The following is a 19,771-nucleotide window of genomic DNA, read 5'->3' on the forward strand; positions in this document are numbered from 1 at the left end:
CAAAAATGGAATTCGATCATGTTACGTACATCAAATACATGTTGCTTTAGGCCACAAAAAAAGTCTGTTTACGGTAACATAGGCCAAAAAAATAGGGTCGGTAGGTCGGGATTGTTGGGTTTTTTTCCCGTTTTTTCCCCCCCAAAAAACCATATTTTTACGTTATTTAAACAAAATAAATTTTTTTTCCCCCCAAATGCCAAAAAAAAGTCTAGGGTCGCGCGAAAAAAATAGGGTCGGTCGGGTTACCGTAAACAGACTATTTTTTTTTTTGGCCTTAGATCATCTGCAGCTGAAATCTCGCAGTGTTCTTCTAAAAAGATGACAAAACAAGAAAAAAGGTGGTCTTCCAAGTGACTGTTACAGATTAATTAACCCTGTATTTGCAATCGGGCAACCATCCCCAGTGTAACACCACACTGACCCCACAAGTCTGGATATATTTTGACCAGTCCAAAAAACAAATTTTGATCAGGAAAAGGTAACTGCACCAACACAATTACACCTTGTGTTAAATGGAATGGCATATTGTTTACAAGACAGGCCAAAATGTCACACACAAAAAAAGGGAGTGTAAAGTACTGTCATTCCCTCCAATGCAACACACTCCTCAGATGGCTATGATGATGGTGATGGTGATGGTGATGATGATGATAATATACGTTATTTGCGTGTTTGACCAAAATATGACATTTTACACAGATCGAGACAGTCATTGTTCTCCAAGAGGTGAACAATGACTGTCGAGATCTGTGTAAAATGTCATATTTTGGTTAAACACGCAAATAACATTTATGTATCGATCGAATTCCTTTCAGGTACTATGACTTTGTTGTTGTTTTGACGATTGAACGAGTACACACACACATGCAAACAAACACATTTGCTTCATATTTGGGTGTTTCAGGTTAACCGAAACTTCCAAGGAACTACAAAACACACTTCATGTACTGACTTTGTTGTTGTTTTGACATTGAACGAGCACACACACATGCAATCAAACACATGACGTGTGTTTTGTAGTTCCTTTGAAGTTTCGGTCAACCTGAAAAGCCAAATTATAAAGTTTTGTCGGCCTCTGACGTCACATGACTCAAAGAAGGGAAATCCAATCTCCATTCGATACATTATGAGTTATTTCTAATATGCTGACTGTAAGCAAATGATAAGACATGTCGAGAAAAAAGATATCAAGCATGAGCCTTTTAGGCGAATGCTGATATCATTTGTGAGACATGTCTGTTATCATTTGCTAACACAGTAACAGTCAGCATATTAGAAATAACATTTATTACCGTTTAATTCGACCAAAAAAAAAATTGAAGCGACCCCGCGAATTAGACAGAACAGCCACAATGGGAACTTGAGCGCTCCTACCTGATTATGCCTGTCAGTCAAAGAATTCTCGTGACCTGGGTCAGCCAATCAGAGTAACACACCTGACGTGATGAATATTCACAGGTCAAATGTGTTTGACACACAACAATCTCACAAGATAAACCATGTTGAACATGCTTTTTGGTTGCTTCGCTTTTTCTTGTTGAACAGAGAGCGACAGATTTAGAACCGACTCCAGGCAGATGGAAAATGACGTAAAGATATACATTTGACGTAAAGCGAGTGACGCAATTTCACTTGATTTTTCCGAACTTAGATTTCAAGTGAGCAGGTCGGCATTGCACACTCGGAGGATGGACGGTGCCTTGCTGTTCCGTAAAGCACCCACCGACAAAACTCGCTTTTTGGTATTTTTTTAGATAAAGAGAGTATTATCTGACAGCATTTGAAGTGTCATTCTTTAGAATAAATCACGCTGATATTGTTGATTTAAATTTTTACTTTGTCTTGTTAATTTTTAGCTTGATAAACAAAAAGGGTCCCTGACTGAACGTTTTAACATTTAGAGGGTCACCTAGAATCCGTCCTGATTGGTCAAAAAGCCATATGGAGCACTGAATTGGTAATAACAGGTGATGATAGGGGCGATCTTTCTTTATTTGGTGTTTAACGTCGTTTTCAACCACGAAGGTTATATCGCGACGGGGAAAAGGGGGAGATGGGATAGAGCCACTTGTCAATTGTTTCTTGTTCACAAAAGCACTAAGATGATAGGGGCGATGATGAAGATGATGATGGTGATGATGATGATTAAGACGGTGAAGTGACTATAATAATGAGCATGGAATAATGATAATGACAAAGTTTTAACAAAGAAACAATTAATTCATAAAGACATACAAAAAACTAAAATGTTTACTGTAGTCATACAGGTAGCGGTTGGTTTTCGTACTACATCATGATTAGGACACAGTAGAGGTAAAAGCAGCAGCCATGTTCCACGCTGTCCTAAGACAGCCTCCTTCAGACAGCACCCCCCAGCTCCTTCAACTGCCGCCGATACTCCGCCAGCTCCACCCCCTCCCAGTGCTTGTTCTTCAGCGGCTTCATGAATCTAGGTCACACACATTCAATCAGTCTGGTCAATCTAGGTCACACACAGTCAATCAAATCAATCAGTCAGGTCTTCTTCTTCTTCGCTCATGGGCTCAAACTCCCACATACACTCGTGTTTATAGCACAAGTTTTTTTTGTAAGTGTATGACTGTTTTTAACCCTCCGTTTAAGCAGCCATACGCCGCTTTCGGGGAAGCATGCTGAGTATTTTCGTGTTTCTATAGCTCACTGAACTCAAAAGTGGATTACAGGATCTTTTTTATGTGCACTTGGTCTTTTGCTTGCATGTACACTTGAAGGGGGATAAGGCATTAGCAGGTCTGCTCATTAGTTGACCTGGGAGATCAATCAATCAATAGGAAGCTTATATAGCGCGTATTCCGTGGGTACAGTTCTAAGCGGAGATCGGAAATATCTCCACCAGGCGCGGCTGGGATTCGAACACACGACCTGCCGCATGGGCCATTGCACCCGTCTTATCAGTCAGGTAAATCTAGGTCACACGCAGTGTAGTAATACTTCTGTCAAGCAAGCAACAAGTTTGAGACTTCACTGCTTACATCATCATCAATATCCCTTCAAAAATAACATCTTACACTCACAAATTTCAATACAGGAAACAAAGAAACAAGTGCAACAACAAACCAAAAGTCCTTGTACCAGGAGTGAATAAAAATGGAATAAACTGAAAGACAAATGACAGGATAACTATACGGTAATAGTAAATGTCATGGAAGAAATGTTTCCAAAATTCATTTTAAGTCTGCTTTTAGATAAGAAAACGAAAACAAAAAGTGACGTAGTAACATTATCTGCAGGTAAAACTAACTTGCTAATTGCCCCTCACCTGTCCATAACTTCTTGCTGTACAGCCTTCTCCTCGCTGATCAGAGCTACGTACACAGACTCGATGTTCTTATGCAGATTTTTCAAGCTGCAAAGCAAAGGACAGGCAATCAGAATGGCAAAATAAAAACAAAGACCTGCTTTAATATCAGAAATAGCCCCATGGAAATATCATGCTGAAAGTCTCACAAAGCTTGGTTTAATGCAGCTTGGAGATTGTTAACCATCAGCTTGATTCGCCAGATTTGGCACCCTCAAACTATCATATGTTTGCAAACATGAAGAAGTACCTCAGGGGGGGAGCACTACGAAACGGACAATGATGTAGTGACTGCCTTTGAGGACTTTCTACGGTTGCAAGACAAAAGCTTCAGCAGCAACGGCAACAAGGCTCTGCGGCACAGATGGAACACGTGTGTGGAGGTCCGGAGGAACAATGTTGAAATGTAAACTTCTTCTAGTCCTGTAAGTCAACTCCAGTAGACCCTCGTATATTATACTTTTGGGTTCAGGAATTGATGTGGAATACTATGCAATCATTCTTACATTGAGTCAGAAAACATTTAGTAAAAACTTGACTAAATGTGAAAGCAACTGTTTGAGCTAGATACGCCGGACACCCCCCCCCCCCCCCCCCCCCCTATTGTCTGTCCTGACCTTGCGGTGCTGACCAGAGTGGTGGGGATGTCTGTCTGGCTCCCCCCCCCCCCCCCTAGTGTCTGTCCTGACCTTGCGGTGCTGACCAGAGTGGTGGGGATGTCTGTCTGGCTCAGCGTGAAGTCCATGGCCAGCCGTGAAATGTCCACTCCTTTCATCTAAAACAAAACAAACAACACATGGGCTCGTGAAGAGAGAAGAAGAAAGAAAGACAACTACAATAACACAAATTTAAGACCTCCAAAAATCTGAGAAAATCCGGTCTTAAAGAGGAGGGAGTCTTTAAATGCATGTGAATTTACACAGGTTGTGATAAACAAATCTTAGAAGGTAAGGTCTTAAAGGAGAGAAAGTCTTAAATTGGGGGGGGGGGGGGGGGTCCATTGTAAATCAAAGCTCGTTCAAAAGAGCCTGAGAGCATCTTTAATTGTCAACAGATGTCTCACAATTTTCACTGTCAGTCTATATGTTGGCGTTTCTCTCTACTGTACGCACAATGGAGTTTATATCAGCAAAGGCACATGCTTCAGCCATACAGACAAAACAGATAGTCACCAGGTGTGCTAACAAAAAGAGACTACACAATGTTTACGGACAGCATATCCGACAGTCATGGGCCGCTGATTTGCTCCCCAAGGGCAGGTGCGCATGTATTGTGATGTCAAACGACAGACCTTCATAGCGTTTTTTTATAAAAAAAAATAAACCCTAACTTTGTATGTTGAAATAGGTTTTGCATTTTACCTATGACAATCGGACATGGGAAGTGGGATGAATGAAAAAGTCAAAGTGATCAATGACTCACACATAATATAAACATTCTGGGCATGAACCATACAATTACTCTGAACTTGTATCCCCGGGGCTCAAAAAAAAATTATTCTGATTTCAGTGAATAATAAACAAAGAAGCCAGCTGACCTTGCAGTAGGCAGCGGCCTGAGCGCAGACGTCCTTGATGTCCTGTGTGGCCGGGTGCCAGGCGGGTGGACCACGGTCAGACAGCAGCCCCATGCTGATTGGAGACGCGTTGACCACTCCAACCCCTCTACTCTGCCCACACACACACAAACTGCAACTGTGAAACTCAACACTTTACACCATATGTAAGGCTTCTTTTTAAGCCTACTGTCTATATGATACTTACCGAGACAGTACTATTCTTGCACATTATCTATTATAGGCCGAAAAAATTGGACAAAACGCTGAGTGGGTACAATTATCTCCCATAACCATGCGCCACCGTGGATCCCAAGCACTGTCCGAGTGCTTCCCCCTTACAGGATGTAGGTGGCGCGTCCTCTTTCTTTATGAGCTGCAGACCCTCAAAAAGCCCATAACATATCAAGAGGGGAGGCGGGAGGGAAACTCTAATAGTACTGTCTCGGTAAGTATCATATAGACAGTAGGCTTAAAAAGAAGCCTTACAGTCAATATAACACTTACCTCGACAGTACTATTCTTGCACAGAATACCAGAGTGGTGTGAGGGTGATATGTAGAGTATTAAACTCCTTAATCAAAATCACTTAAATCCAAGGATTAAGATACCCAGGCAATTTTCGAACAGTACTACCGTAAAAGAAAATATACCCAAGAAACATACCTTAGACTGACGTGACCATGCTAGCAACCACTGCTGTGTGGTGAACTCAATGTCAAAGTCCAGGCCACTCAAAGCTTGAATACCACTGAGTCTACGGCAAGTGGCTAAAGCGATGAGGAACAATTAGTCTTAAAAATCAGCAACTTGATACTGATGCCTGCCAGGGGTTCAAACTCATTGCTACGCAGGAGTTTGAGGACCAGAAAGACATCCCCCTTGGGAAATGAAACCAGAGGTTTAGACACCGCTGCATTGCTAATACCCGAAAGGACATTAGCGATGAGGGAGGACCTGATCAAGTGTTCAGTTCTGCGACCAGTAGCGGCCGCAATCGTGGAAGCGATGGCAGATCTGTATCCAAGAAGAGTCTTAGAAGAAAGACTCTTCTTTTGATACACTTCCACCAGGAAGTTGGCCAAGTCCTGTGTTGAGGGATAAAGCGGCTTTATCCCCTTGGACAAGGCGAAGGTGGCCCAAGCTCTCCAGCGTAAGTCGTAGAGCTGATTAGTTGATCGCCTCTTAGCGTTCAAGGAAAACTCTACTGAACTCTTGTGCAATCCTAGTGCAAGCAGTTTGGAGCGCACAAGAGCCATGCGGTCAAGCACAGACTCTCTGGACGTGGATGAGGGAGGCATGATCGAGGCTGGAGCAGACCTCCCCCGTCCAGATCCAGAGGTAGAGGGTCTACGTGGGTGAGACCGCGAAGATCTGGAAACCACGGAGCTGTTGGCCAGTAAGGCGCGACCAAAATCAGTCTTGGTCGTTCCTGCAGATATTTTGCCAGCACCCTCGGAATCAGAGATGTCGGGGGATAGGCGTAAGCATCGAGGAGCCTCCACAAGAGAGTGAATGCGTCCAAGTGGAACGCATTCATGTCTCGAAAGGGGCTGACGTACCTGGGAAGCCGAGCGCTGAATCGAGTTACGAACAGATCGATCAGAGGACGGTCCCACCTTGCCCACAGACGCTGTAGAACGTTGTGAGCGATGGTCCATTCTGTGGAGAGAACCTGATCGCCCCGACTGAGAATGTCGGCCAGGGCGTTCAGTTTCCCCGGAACGAACTGGACTGACATCCGGACCTGATTGGTCTGGCACCAGAGCAGAATCTCCTCTGCCAACAGGGAGAGGGACCGAGAATTGGTGCCCCCCTGGTGGCGAAGGTAAGCTAAGCATGTGGTGTTGTTGTCCCCGTTGAAAATCAGAGGGGCCAAGGACAGGCCGAATGGGAGGGCCCGAAACTCGAACACCGTGCCCTCCCAAACGAATCGGAGCAGATGTCGGTACCCCGGGGCCACCAGGATGTGGAAGTAAGCATCCTGGAGGTCCCAGACATGGCCCAATCGTTTGGCCGGATGGCCAACCGGACCGACGAAGGGGTTTCCATCTTGAACTTGCACCTGTGAAGGTACAAGTTCAAGGTGGAGAGGTCCAACACCGGCCTGAACCGGCCGTCCTTTTTGGGGACGGTGAACAGGCGGGAGCAGAACCCCAGAGAAGGCTGAGAAAGGGGGTAGACCGCCTTCTTCTCGACCAACGAGTTCTCCTCGTCCTGAAGAGCCTGCCATCTGGCAGGCTCTCGAGGAGGGGGGAACGTCCAAGGTAGAGCGGACAATGGAGGTTGTGACGACAGCGGTAGAGAAAACCCCGACCACACCACCCTCAAGAAAAACTGGTTGGAGACCAGTCTGCCCCACATGCCGCGGGCCCGAAAAAAGGGAACCGCCGGACGAAAGAGGGGCAACTTGAGGGGGCGTCAACGTAGGGCCGGGACTCACTGAAAATTCTGCTGGCGGGCAGGCGCAGGCTTGCGACCACCCCCCCTGGTGGTGCTGCTTCCCCTTACCTGTCTGAGCACCCTTCGTCTTGCTTGGGAACGCAACAGGCGCCTAAGAGGAGGAAGAAGGAGGCAGTGAAACTGGCTTCTTCTTCTTCTTCTGAGGCTGGGAGCTGGAGGTGACTGTAGCACTTCTCTTACTCCCCGCCGCCGTCGCCGAAGCAGCGAGGCCAACCATCAGAGAATCAGTGTTCCTCTGGCGTGTGGACTCCACCACAGAACGAACAGTGTCCGGATGAAAGAGGGAAGAAGGCTGAGGAAACGTGTTCCTCAGACTCTTCCTCATATCCGGAGGCACTATAGAAGTAGGCAGAAAATGATCACGGAACAGGGCCAATAAAGTGGACCCGTGTTCCAATGGCCAATTCTGCCGCAGACGTCACGCACGATCGCACGGCATGCAAAGCCCGATCCACTCGAACCGTGTCAAGGACCCGAGTGGAATCGGACTCTGCCCGATTGGGAGGGTCCAACAGTGTGGACAGCGTGCTCATCCATGTCAAGGCCTGTGATTGGGCCTCGACTGTGGACGAAACGGTGGCCTCAAGATTGTGGAACGAAGCAGAGCTCAGTTCCACCTTCTTGACCGAAGGCACCTCCCCAACGAACACATCACCGTCAGCCCCACCCTAAACACTCGAAGTCTGGAAAGGGAGAGTTCGAGAGTCAAAGGGAAAAGGGAGGGACGAAACAGATTGGACACGAGGAAACAGTGGAGGTGCGCCTCCCAAAGGAAAGCATGGCACTGAACCCGCGTCCTCCCGAGGAACATAGGTCGCGTTTGCACGTGAATCTGTACTCCTCAGGCGATGTGCTGCCGCTTCCACCGTGGCACTTAGACTAGGGTGGAACGCGAATTGCCGGCGGCCGGATCGTTCATAAAACGAGCCGCCGGCAGACGCGGCGTGAGCCTCCCGCGCCCGGGCCGAAGCGGACTCAAAGGACGAGAGGGCGTCTCAGGGAAGGACGTCCTGAAACTGTTCAAACGTCCTTCTAGCTGTGCGAGGACGAGCCTCCTGCCTCTCGTCCTCAGACCCCGGGTCCACGTCCTGTGTGTCAACACTAGACGACAGACGCTTAAGAGAGGCATCCGTGACGTCAAGACGCCGCGTGATGTCTGTCATGTACTGTTGGAAAGTACGAAGCATAGCTTCGGAAGTTCCATCAGAAACCGGCAAGGGTAGAGGTTCAGTGTTAACCTCAGGGCGACCCTGATCCTCCTCCCTATCGTCCTCCGACTCACTCTCCTCTTCACTTCCCGACAACTCCTCAAAAGCAGGAGTGTAGGGAGCTTGAGGGGGAAGAGCCGAAAGCGATGAAGCAGGCTGTGAAGAAACGCCCACAGAAGCAAGAGGCCGCGAAGACCCCTGCCCCAAAGACGAAACGTCTCCAGCAGCCGAAGGGGGAGAAAAACAACAACCCTGCGACTGTTGGGTCAGCCCAGCCAACGAACCCCCGCCATTTATAGACTGAACAGGAACCCATGGGGTCTGATCAGAAAAGAAATGGTCCGGTCCGGTCGGGGGTGCCGATCCGGTCCGGTAGGGTGGTCCGGTCCGGTGCCGTACCATCCGGAGGTCCCGTTCAGCACCGAACCATCGTACCCAACGAAGTGTTCGGGTGGTAAGGTCCGGACGTGGACATACCGTACCATCCGGACCCGTAGGTCCGGTGGTCCGGTATGGTCCGGTTCGGTGCCAGACCATCCAGACCAACAGAGGTGGTCGGGTGGTCCCGCACCGGACCATCCGGACCCGTAGGTCCGGACCCGTAGGTCCGGTACCATCCGGAGGTCCTGTTCGGCACCGAACCATCCGTACGCACAGAAGTGTTCGGGTGGTTCGGTCCGGGCGTGGACGTACGTACCGTACCATCCGGACCCGTAGGTCCGGTTCGGTGCCAGACCATCCGGACCAACAGAGGTGGTCGGGTGGTCCGGACCGGTCCGGTAGGGTGGTCCGGTGTTCCGGTCCGGTGTTCCGGTCCGGTCCCGTACCATCCGGAGGTCCCGTTCGGTACCGAACCATCCGTACCCACAGAAGTGTTCGGGTGGCTCGGTCCGGACGTGGACACACCGTACCATCCGGACCCGTAAGTCCGGTATGGTCCGGTTCGGTGCCAGACCATCCGGACCAACAGAGGTGGTCGGGTGGTCCGGTCCGGACCGGACCACCGGTCCAGCACCGGACCATCCGGACCCGTAGGTCCGGTCCGGTCCCGCACCATCCGGAGGTCCCGTTCGGCACCGAACCACCCGTACCCACAGAAGTGTTCGGGTGGCTCGGTCCGGACGTGGACATACCGTACCATCCGGACCCGTAGGTCCGGTTCGGTGCCAGACCATCCGGACCAACAGAGGTGGTCGGGTGGTCCGGACCGATCCGGTAGGGTGGTCCGGTGTTCCGGTCCTGTCCCATACCATCCGGAGGTCCCGTACGGCACCGAACCATCCGTACCCACTGAAGTGTTCGGTCCGGACGTGGACCTACCGTACCATCCGGACCCGTAGGTCCGGTGGTCCGGTATGGTCCGGTTCGGTGACAGACCATCCGGACCAACAGAGGTGGTCGGGTGGTCCGGTACCGGACCATCCGAACCCGTAGATTCGGTCCGGTCCCGTACCATCCGGAGGTCCCGTTCGGTACCGAACCATCCGTACCCACAGAAGTGTTCGGGTGGCTCGGTCCGGACGTGGACATACCGTACCATCCGGACCCGTAGGTCCGGCATGGTCCGGTTCGGTGCCAGACCACCCGGACCAACAGAGGTGGTCGAGTGGTCCGGTCCCGACCGGACCACTGGTCCGGTACCGTACCCTCCGGACCCGTAGGTCCGGTGTGTTCCGGTTCGGTGCCAGACCACCCAGACCAACAGAGGTGGTCGGGTGGTCCGGTCCCGACCGAAACACTGGTCCCGTACCGTACCATCCGGACCCGTAGGTCCGGGGGGTCCGGCAAGGGCCAGAGGTACTGTCCCGCACCGGACCCTAAGGTCCGGTACGGTCCCGTACCATGGGTCCCGTCCGGACCAAACCCGGAGGTCAAGTCCAGTCGGGACCCGTGGGTCCGGTTCGATCCCGACCCGTAAGCCTGGAACGTTCCGGACCCTTGGTCCGGACCATCCGTCACCCGAACACCAGACGCTAAGGAATGGCGTGGGGTCAAGACGGTCCGGTCGGAGGTGTCGGTCTGAGCAACAGAAACAATGTTCCCGTCGCCCTGACCATTCGACAGAAGTACCACGTTCTGTCGAACACCTCCACGTCCAGTAACTAGTCGGCCGGAGCGTTTCAAGAGGGACAGCCACCAGTCACACGGACGTCAGAGGGAACCGTAGTAGCAGTGGTCGTAGGCACGAAGCCTGAAACCCCTGCCCCCACAGGACCGCCCTGAACGGGGTCAATTCGCATCCCAACCCCAGCGGGGAGGGAATTCAGAGACCCCGTCATCTCCTCCGATCTCCCCCCCCAGGAGGCCGAAACTACTGTCAAAACAGCAGCAGACGACCCAGCGAGGGAGTTCAGAGGAGGACCCGTGTCCCTCCTGGCTTCCACAGCGGTGGAAACCGAGGAGGGCACAGGAGAGGCACCGGAAAAAGAAAGATTTTAATGCCAACTGCACCCGGTGTTCCCAGGCGGTCACCCATCCAAGTACTAACCGGGCCCGACGTTGCTTAACTTCGGTGGTCGGACGAGAACCGGTGTTTTCAACGTGGTATGGCCGTTGGCTGTCAAAACCTGAGTCTCTCCAGTAGCCCCTAGATCGGATTCACCAACCCCCAAAGAGGGTTGGGAATCGACCTGCCCCCGGATTCGAGCCAGGGGGGAGAAGGAAACCTTCCCCCCAGGCTCGAAACCGGGAGGAGCTGAAGCCTGAGACTGAGGGCCGGACAACGGCGTCGAAGGGGGGGAAGCCTGTTCCACTGAAGGAGAAGGAGAAAGAAGCTTTTTCTTTCCCCTCGAACTTCCCCGAACCTTCGACGGCGCAGCCCCGCCCGAAGTCCCAGGCTCAAGCCCAGCCTGTTTGAGCAAGCTCGCATTGAGCTTGCTCAAACAGGCTTTCTCCGCCCTCCCTCGCCGCAAACGCAAAGCGTTTGGGGAGGGAGAGTCGGAGCGCCGAAAGATCCCCTTCTCCGTGCGTAAAACATGACGCTGGGCGCCCGGAGAAGGGTTGCCCCCGGCAGACTCTGGTTCCGTAGAACCAGAGCCCAAAACAGGACGAGACATCCTACCTCGCCCTGTACGTACCCTTAAAGACCGAGAATTAACAAAATTCAAAGAAAATTTAGGTCAATACTCAAGTGAATGCGGCGAAACGAGAAGCAGACGACCGGTCACCACGAAGTAGGACGGGAGGCACGCCGAGTCCGCCACACAAAAACGGAGGCACAAGTTGAAGGAAACACAACGTAGCCTCAAGCCAGAAGTGGAATAACACACAATAATCCAACAGGTGATAGTCCACACAGAAAAGGAGCCTCTTAGTCCAAAATAATCCGGGAGCGTAGCAGAAACACAGCCGGTCTGACACGCGCGAAAAAAGAAAGAGGACGCGCCACCTACATCCTGTAAGGGGGAAGCACTCGGACAGTGCTTGGGATCCACGGTGGCGCATGGTTATGGGAGATAATTGTACCCACTCAGCGTTTTGTCCAATTTTTTCGGCCTATAATAGATAATGTGCAAGAATAGTACTGTCGAGGTAAGTGTTATATTGACCACAATATTTATTGCCCAAGGTTGGGAATTTGCCCTGACAGTTTTATTCAATCCAGCCAAGCACACCAAAGTAAAGAGCAAATCAACGATTTCAATAAAAATACATACGCAAAAATGATTGCCATAATCATTCTATGACTTCCTCTCTTGCCATCATTCGCAACACACGCACCCATTCATGCACATATACACACAGTTAGTTAGCATTTGTAATGTGGATTGGTTTTTTTACATTTGTAATCGGCAGAAAAGTGTCCTGTTCATTCATGCCACAACTGAGAAACAGACTTTATACTGCAGAATATGGAGAAGGTAGGACCTGGCTGTGCTCTTCTGGAGCTATCTCCCACATTCCCAAAATGAAAGCAACCATGCACTTTTTACCTATGTTGTTGAAAGTGAGATAAGTTGTAAGAAAAGAAAACAAACTACATGAAAAATAACGTACCAGGCAAATTTCAGCTTGAAGCAGTCAGGGAACAAAGAAGTACAACACTTTTAACAACTTTTGTACTGTTTCCAAATGAGAAAACACAAAGCTGTAAAACGAAAAGGACAATAAGTAGAGGTTACATGCCGAGTCTCAGTGATTATTAAAAATAATGGTCGAAGTTAGCGGATCATGAAAAATGCGAGGTTTAGTGAGCTTTTTCATGACCGCGAACTGAGACCATTATTTTTTATAATCACTGAGACGAGGTGTGTAACCTCTTTATTCCTCCTTTCTTCAGTTATTCAAAGAAAAGAGGAGGTTTTTTGCGAAAGTTTGATCGAATCCTATTCACTCAACCAGTCAACCTGCGCAGGCGATCGATTAATGCGCGGTTGTATAGTTCCGTGCAAATCATTCCATTCTGTTAACACTTCTTGTCAGTTTTCCTATTTTGGACTAAAATCAAGTACACAGATATGCTGTTATTCTGCTGTGGCGGCAAAGGCAGATATTGTGTGTTCTGTATATGTTTTGGTATCGCTTAGGATAATGTTCTTTCGTCAAATGGGACTAGCAGACGAACTTTTGCACCCGTGTTCCAACGTTAAAAACTGTATGAAGTTCAGTTTTCTGGGGAAAATAGTGTATGAAACCGCTTTATGTTGTTTAAATTGATGAGATGTGTGCATTTGGTTGCGTGTGATCCGTTTATTAAATGAAATATTGTTGAAAACTGACCGTCGGATTGCAGTCTGTTGTCGGAAACTGAGTGAAAAGAAGGGGAACTACTCTTGTCGCTAGACAAAGTATGAGTTACTTGCCTTGCGGGAAATTGCTTGTGATGAACGTTTGAGCACGGCAGATCTTGATTCAGAAAACAACCGAACTCATGGATTTTATATGGAGATTCATGTGTTCAGGCCTGTAGTTGTTAATTTAAATGCGGTATGTTTGTATTGTTTGCTCCAGAGATGTATACTTCGTACATTAGAGCGTTCGGAACTTTTCAGTCGCAAAAAGTAGTACCGAAACAGAACAACTTCTCAACCCATTGCACTATCGAGGATTCAGGCTGTTGCTGGGTCGTTATTTGTTTGGTTGCTGGGTCATTATCGAAAAATAACTACCCCTACAAGTTTACAGAGGTAAAGAAGCAGAGGGGGGAATAAAAATGCACTAACCTTGAAGTAAGGGAGGTAATCTGCCAGAGAGTTGTCGTTCATGGAAGCATGGCAATAAGTCAGCAAGGTGTCCACCTTGACCGTTGTCCTTTCTAGCACCGTCCTGCAAACACCCATTCAAATTACTTTAACAATAGTATCAATTTAAAGTGTATTACAAGTACCGCGATTGCCAAGTAGACAATAACGACCTCCCACCAACAAGAAAAATTAAACTTTAAAGAGACAGACACAAGACAGTGCACACACAAAATTGATAACATACCTAAAGTTTTCTAGAGGGTAGCCAGTGATTCCGATAAAGCGCACCTTCCCAGCATCCTTTGCTTTCTGCATGGCTGGTAGCGTCTCGTTGATGATGACATCCAGGTTGTCTGCAAACTCCATGTCATGCACCTGGAACGACAACAGTCATAATTATACTGACTACAAAGTCTCTCCCATCAGTAATAATCCTACTGACAATATCCAGTGACGCTGATAAGGTCACTGGGTCTGAAGAACAAAAACTAGGATCTAACTGCAGCTATAAATACAAATATAATGTTCATATGCTGGGCCAGGAAAACAATGTTTATTTTATCTTACATGCTTAAGCATGCTTGTACAGCCATAAAAATTAGCATATCACGAAGCCTAGTTCAAATAATCCCAAATCACAAGTGCAATAAGGGTTTCACTAAATACATAATACTTTTTTTATTGGCCCAATACACCTTTCCACAGCGACCACCTGTCTATAACAACCACCCCTGGTCGGCCTCTTGAGTGGTGGTAGACAGGTTCCACTGTATAATGCATGTGTCCACCCACCTGGATGACGTCAATAACTGTGTACACACACCTGGATGATGTCAATAACTGTGTACACACACCTGGATGACGTCAATAACTGTGTACACACACCTGGATGACGTCAATAACTGTGTACACACACCTGGATGACGTCAATAACTGTGTACACACACCTGGATGACGTCAATAACTGTGTACACACACCTGGATGACGTCAATAACTGTGTACACACACCTGGATGACGTCAATAACTGTGTACACACACCTGGATGATGTCAATAACTGTGTCCACACACCTGGATGACGTCAATAACTGTGTACACACACCTGGATGATGTAAATAAATGTGTTCACACACCTGGATGATGTCAATAAATGTGTTCACACACCTGGATGATGTCAATAACTGTCTACATACACCTGGATGATGTCATGAACTGTGTACACACACCTGGATGATGTCAATAACTGTGTACACACACCTGGATGACGTCAATAACTGTGTACACACACCTGGATGACGTCAATAACTGTGTACACACACCTGGATGATGTCAATAACTGTGTCCACCCACCTGGATGACGTCAATAACTGTGTACACACACCTGGATGATGTCAATAACTGTGTACACACACCTGGATGACGTCAATAACTGTGTACACACACCTGGATGACGTCAATAACTGTGTACACACACCTGGATGATGTCAATAACTGTGTCCACACACCTGGATGACGTCAATAACTGTGTACACACACCTGGATGACGTCAATAACTGTGTACACACACCTGGATGATGTCAATAACTGTGTCCACACACCTGGATGACGTCAATAACTGTGTACACACACCTGGATGATGTCAATAAATGTGTTCACACACCTGGATGATGTCAATAACTGTCTACATACACCTGGATGATGTCATGAACTGTGTACACACACCTGGATGATGTCGATGCAGTCCAAGCCCAGCCTGGCCAGACTCTCGTCAACACTGCGCAGCGTTCGCTCCGCACTGAAGTCAAACATCTTGTCTGCATCGGGCAGGTAGCGGCCCACCTTGGTGGAGATGTAGTATGTGGATCGTGGAATGTCCTTTAGAGCCTGCAATTTGACATCAAACAGCCAAGTTCAGTAATGTCTTCAATCATCAGTAAACCCCATTGAAGAGCAAAATCAATTATGCCCTACAATGGATTAGTTGCATTAGAATACAGAATACAGAATCTTTAATTGCCCCAGGTTGGGAATTTGTGATAACATTGCGGTTAAAAAAACATTTCAATCCAGCCATATACACCAACACACGCATCATTTATACAAACTGATCAACAACATCAATTTAAAAACAACACTGGACAGCATAAGTTTAAAAATACATTCACTAAAACTAGCAGTATACACTCAAAGCTTCCTCGCCTCAAGTCCCACACACACACACACACACACACACACACACACACACACACACACACACACACACACACACACACACACACACACACACACACCCACACGCATGCACGCAAGCACACATCACTGCCTCATGCACTTTTATAACGTGACAGAAATCCCAGTCGCTGGTAAAAATAAAAGATAACAAATTAAAACATGAAATGCAATAAACATAGATCTGATGGTCAGCGAATAATATTACACACACACACACCTTTTTATAGATAAGTATCACATAACTGAGCACCATATATGGAAGTTAAAGTAGATTAAGAGATACAGCTATCACAGCACATTCCGCAATCAATAAAACCAGACTATTCATGGACGCGCGGGTATCGTCTTGACCGCTTGTGGGAAGAAACTCTGTCCGAATCTACATGTCCTGGTTTTAATTGCATAAACCAGTGATATTTATTTATTGAAGAATGCAAGCTTCCAAATTGATTAGGCCACAAACAAAAGTTGTATGTTTCTGGTCACCCGACCCTACCTAGTTTTTTCCCGCCGACCCTAGACTTTTTTTTATTGCATTTGTAAAAAAAGAAAAAAAGAAAAAAAGCGTCAAAACAAAAGTAACAGATGGCAGACGACACAAGGGGGATAACCCCGCATCCCTTTTGTCTCATTTGTTTTGTAATGTGTTGTCTTTCTCTTTGTATAGTAAGCCCAGTCTCTTTGCATCACTGTATAGCTATTTTCTACCCTGACCAAAAAAACAAAAAAACTAAAAAAACTAAAAAAAATCCCCACCCACCTACCCTATTTTTTGTAGCCATGTTACCAGAAACATACAACTTTTTTTTTTGTGGCCTTAAAACCCAAACCTGCCTTGTTCAATTTAAAGTCATTTCAATGCTTGCCATTCTCTCAGGTGCCAGGAGATTGGTGCAGCATAACTCTCACTTACTCTATTGCACATGTGGTATGCATTTAGAGAGCTTACTTCCCTTTGTTTATCAGAAAGAACAAAGTGTGATGTACCTTGCCGAGTACAGTCTCTGACTTGCCGTGTCCGTACCAGGGGGCGGTGTCGATGTAGTTGATGCCGCTCTTCACCGCTTCCGTCACCACCTGTAGCGACTCGCTGTCGTCCGTCTGGCGGAACACACTGCCCAGCGAGGACGCACCTGTCACAGGATGTATCACCTTTATGCACAGGTAACTAAACGGTTTTTTTACCTGTCAGATGATGTATCTCCTTTATGCACAGATATCTAATCAGTTTCCTGCACCTGTCAGAGGATGTATTACCCTTATGCACAGTTATCTATCAGTTTTCTGCATCTGTCAGATCAGATTTCTGCACCTGTCAGAGGACTGATAACTTATAAGACAATGGATGTACACTTATCTAATCAGTTTTCTGATGAATTAATTTGGGCATGCCTAAAATCACTTGTTTACAGGAAGGTATGCAGGCAGACAGACAGACTGACAAGCACAAGCACCACCTCCATCATAACAAAAATAATAACAACACTATTTCAAGAAGTTAGCAATTAAGCTCAAATTGCAGTTCCTTTGAGAAGCAAATACATCAGCAATTAACGTACCAAAACTCAAGATGGACACGTCGAGGCCAGTATTACCAAGAGGCCGGTACACCATTTTCTTGACCCGCTCAGCATCATGAAAAGACGGGTCATAAGTAGCAGGCAACCTGAAAAAAAGAGAATATTATTTACATTCATCACACTTCCGATGAGCGTATGACCGTGTGCAATAGGGAAGGGTGTGTAAGGTCATAGACAGCTTTTATTTAAGGTTTCATTAGTTATAGCATACATTATGTCCTACAATAGAAACTTGGTTAGATCATCAAATACAGTGTAACAATGAATACGTGAACTGTTTAAATAAATCTGGGCAACTCCCAAAAGGTGCTCCCTGTCAGATGACATTTAAAAAATATTCACACATAGTTTATTTGTGAGAAAATACCAATAAAGCTGCTTTCATTGTAATCTGAAATGTTTGAATGTAATGATATCAAAAGTTTGTAGCAAATACTAATGTATTAGTCTATTACTATTTTTTATTGAATTTCAAACATAAATGTTGTGCGTCACGAGAAACAGTTTTACAAGCAACACATCAAACACTAATTTCTCATTATGTCAAAAACGTGCAGTCTTTTAAATGAAAAATTTGAACAGTTCAATCATTTAACATAACAAAAATACAAAATTGTCTGTTTAGGGTAACATGACCAAAAAAAGTAGGGTCGGTAGGTAGGTAGGTTTTTTTTTTTGTTTTTTTTGTTTTTTTTGTTGGTGTAAATGCTATGTTGGCTGAACATTCACTTCTTATATTTGATGAATACATGTTTCAAAACTAACGTATAAATAAAACAGAGAGAAAGGGAGAGAAAGAAACGCCAAATGTCTCTTTTTAGCATTTTTACCTCTTTTTTTTTTTTGAAATCAAAAAAAAGTTTTTGGGTCGGCGCCAAATCGATAGGGTCGGTCGGGTTACCCTAAACAGACAATTTTTTTTTTGGGGCCTAACAAAAATACAAAAGACATATTAAACAAGAAGAGCAAACGCTCGATCGAGTCACTTTCGCAGTTCTGAATATTATATGAGACATCAGATGGACAGGAAGAAATTGTTATTCACAACACAATGAGTCACGTTCACATAAAATTTGAGCCCGGTCACTTTTATAGTTTCCGAGAAAAGCCCAACGTTAAGTTGTGTGTTGCCGAACAGAAAAGGCTAGTTATCTCCCTTGTTTTTCTGATAACGTTCGTAAAAGGCTACAGATGTAAATACTTTGATGTAAAGAATAATCCTACAAAGTTTCAATCACATCCGATGAACTTTGTCAAAGATATAAAATGTCTAATTTTTCCTTTGACGCTGACCTGTGACCTTGAAAAAGGTCAAAGGTCAACGAAACCATCGTTAAAGTGTAGAGGTCATTGGAGGTCACGACTAAACAAAATATGAGCCCGATCGCTTTGATAGTTTCCGAGAAAAGTCCAACGTTAAGGTGGTGTCTACGGACGGCCGGACGGCCGGCTGGCCGGCCGACCGGCCGGACAGACTAACACTGACCGATTACATAGTCACTTTTTCTCAAGTGACTCAAAAACCCAAAATGAAAATTCAGTGTCCTCTTGGGCACCTTTTGGGAGTTGCCGATCTCCTCTTTACTGTTCAAAACTCAACACTGTAATTTGATAGTTTTAAATTAATTCAAAACAAAATGGAACATGCGTTAATTCTCAGTGTATACTCAAGCTATTTCTTATGACTATGAGTTGACAATTTTTGTTGTTGTTGAGGTGGCAAATGGTTGTTTCAACTGAACCGTGTTCCTAGTGATATCTACATTTTTAGATTTTCCTGGACATCAAGGCATACTGTCACATCAGACTTAAAAGCAGGTACGTACAATAGTGTGCATATAACTGTCCAAGAGATCAATGCTTTGATTCTCTTTCCCCCCTTCACTTACATAATGATTTTCCAACGCTCTGCACGCAGCCCACGTTTGAATACGTGTGAACTTGTTTAGTTGTTACTGTGTGAGTGTGTCTGCAAAGCAAAGCCACTCACTGACTCAGTATATTAGTTACTTCTGAAGACAGTATCGCGCAAAGCGAGCTAAAAACTGTCTCCTGAAATAGACAGTGCCCTGACGAATGGGGTCAGGAACAAGAGTGTTCTTCTTCACATGATGTCATTGAGATAACAGACAGCGCACACTGTCCTTACGATTGGATCTGTCTGCACTGGACATTGTGAACCCAAATCAATGTCCAGAGTTATCTCCCTT

The 19,771-nt window shown here is 46.5% G+C and overlaps 1 protein-coding gene and 1 non-coding gene across 2 annotated transcripts; both read right to left on the bottom strand.

Moving 5' to 3' along the window:
* Window positions 1-968: 968 nt before the first annotated feature.
* On the bottom strand, window positions 969-19,746 carry LOC138981366 (uncharacterized). Its single transcript, XM_070354259.1, has 10 exons — window positions 19,451-19,746; window positions 17,541-17,647; window positions 16,969-17,114; window positions 15,472-15,633; window positions 13,994-14,124; window positions 13,729-13,831; window positions 4,878-5,009; window positions 4,030-4,115; window positions 3,302-3,388; window positions 969-2,452 (listed from the first exon to the last, which is right to left on the bottom strand). Coding segments are annotated over exons 1-10 (1,047 nt in total). The 5' UTR covers window positions 19,453-19,746; the 3' UTR covers window positions 969-2,361.
* Window positions 11,006-11,124, bottom strand: LOC138983399 (5S ribosomal RNA). The gene has a single exon (XR_011461136.1). It is a non-coding gene; the product is annotated as a 5S ribosomal RNA (ribosomal RNA).
* Window positions 19,747-19,771: the final 25 nt, after the last annotated feature.

The sequence above is a fragment of the Littorina saxatilis genome, linkage group LG12 (genome assembly GCF_037325665.1).
Source record: "Littorina saxatilis isolate snail1 linkage group LG12, US_GU_Lsax_2.0, whole genome shotgun sequence".
NCBI lineage: Eukaryota > Metazoa > Mollusca > Gastropoda > Littorinimorpha > Littorinidae > Littorina > Littorina saxatilis.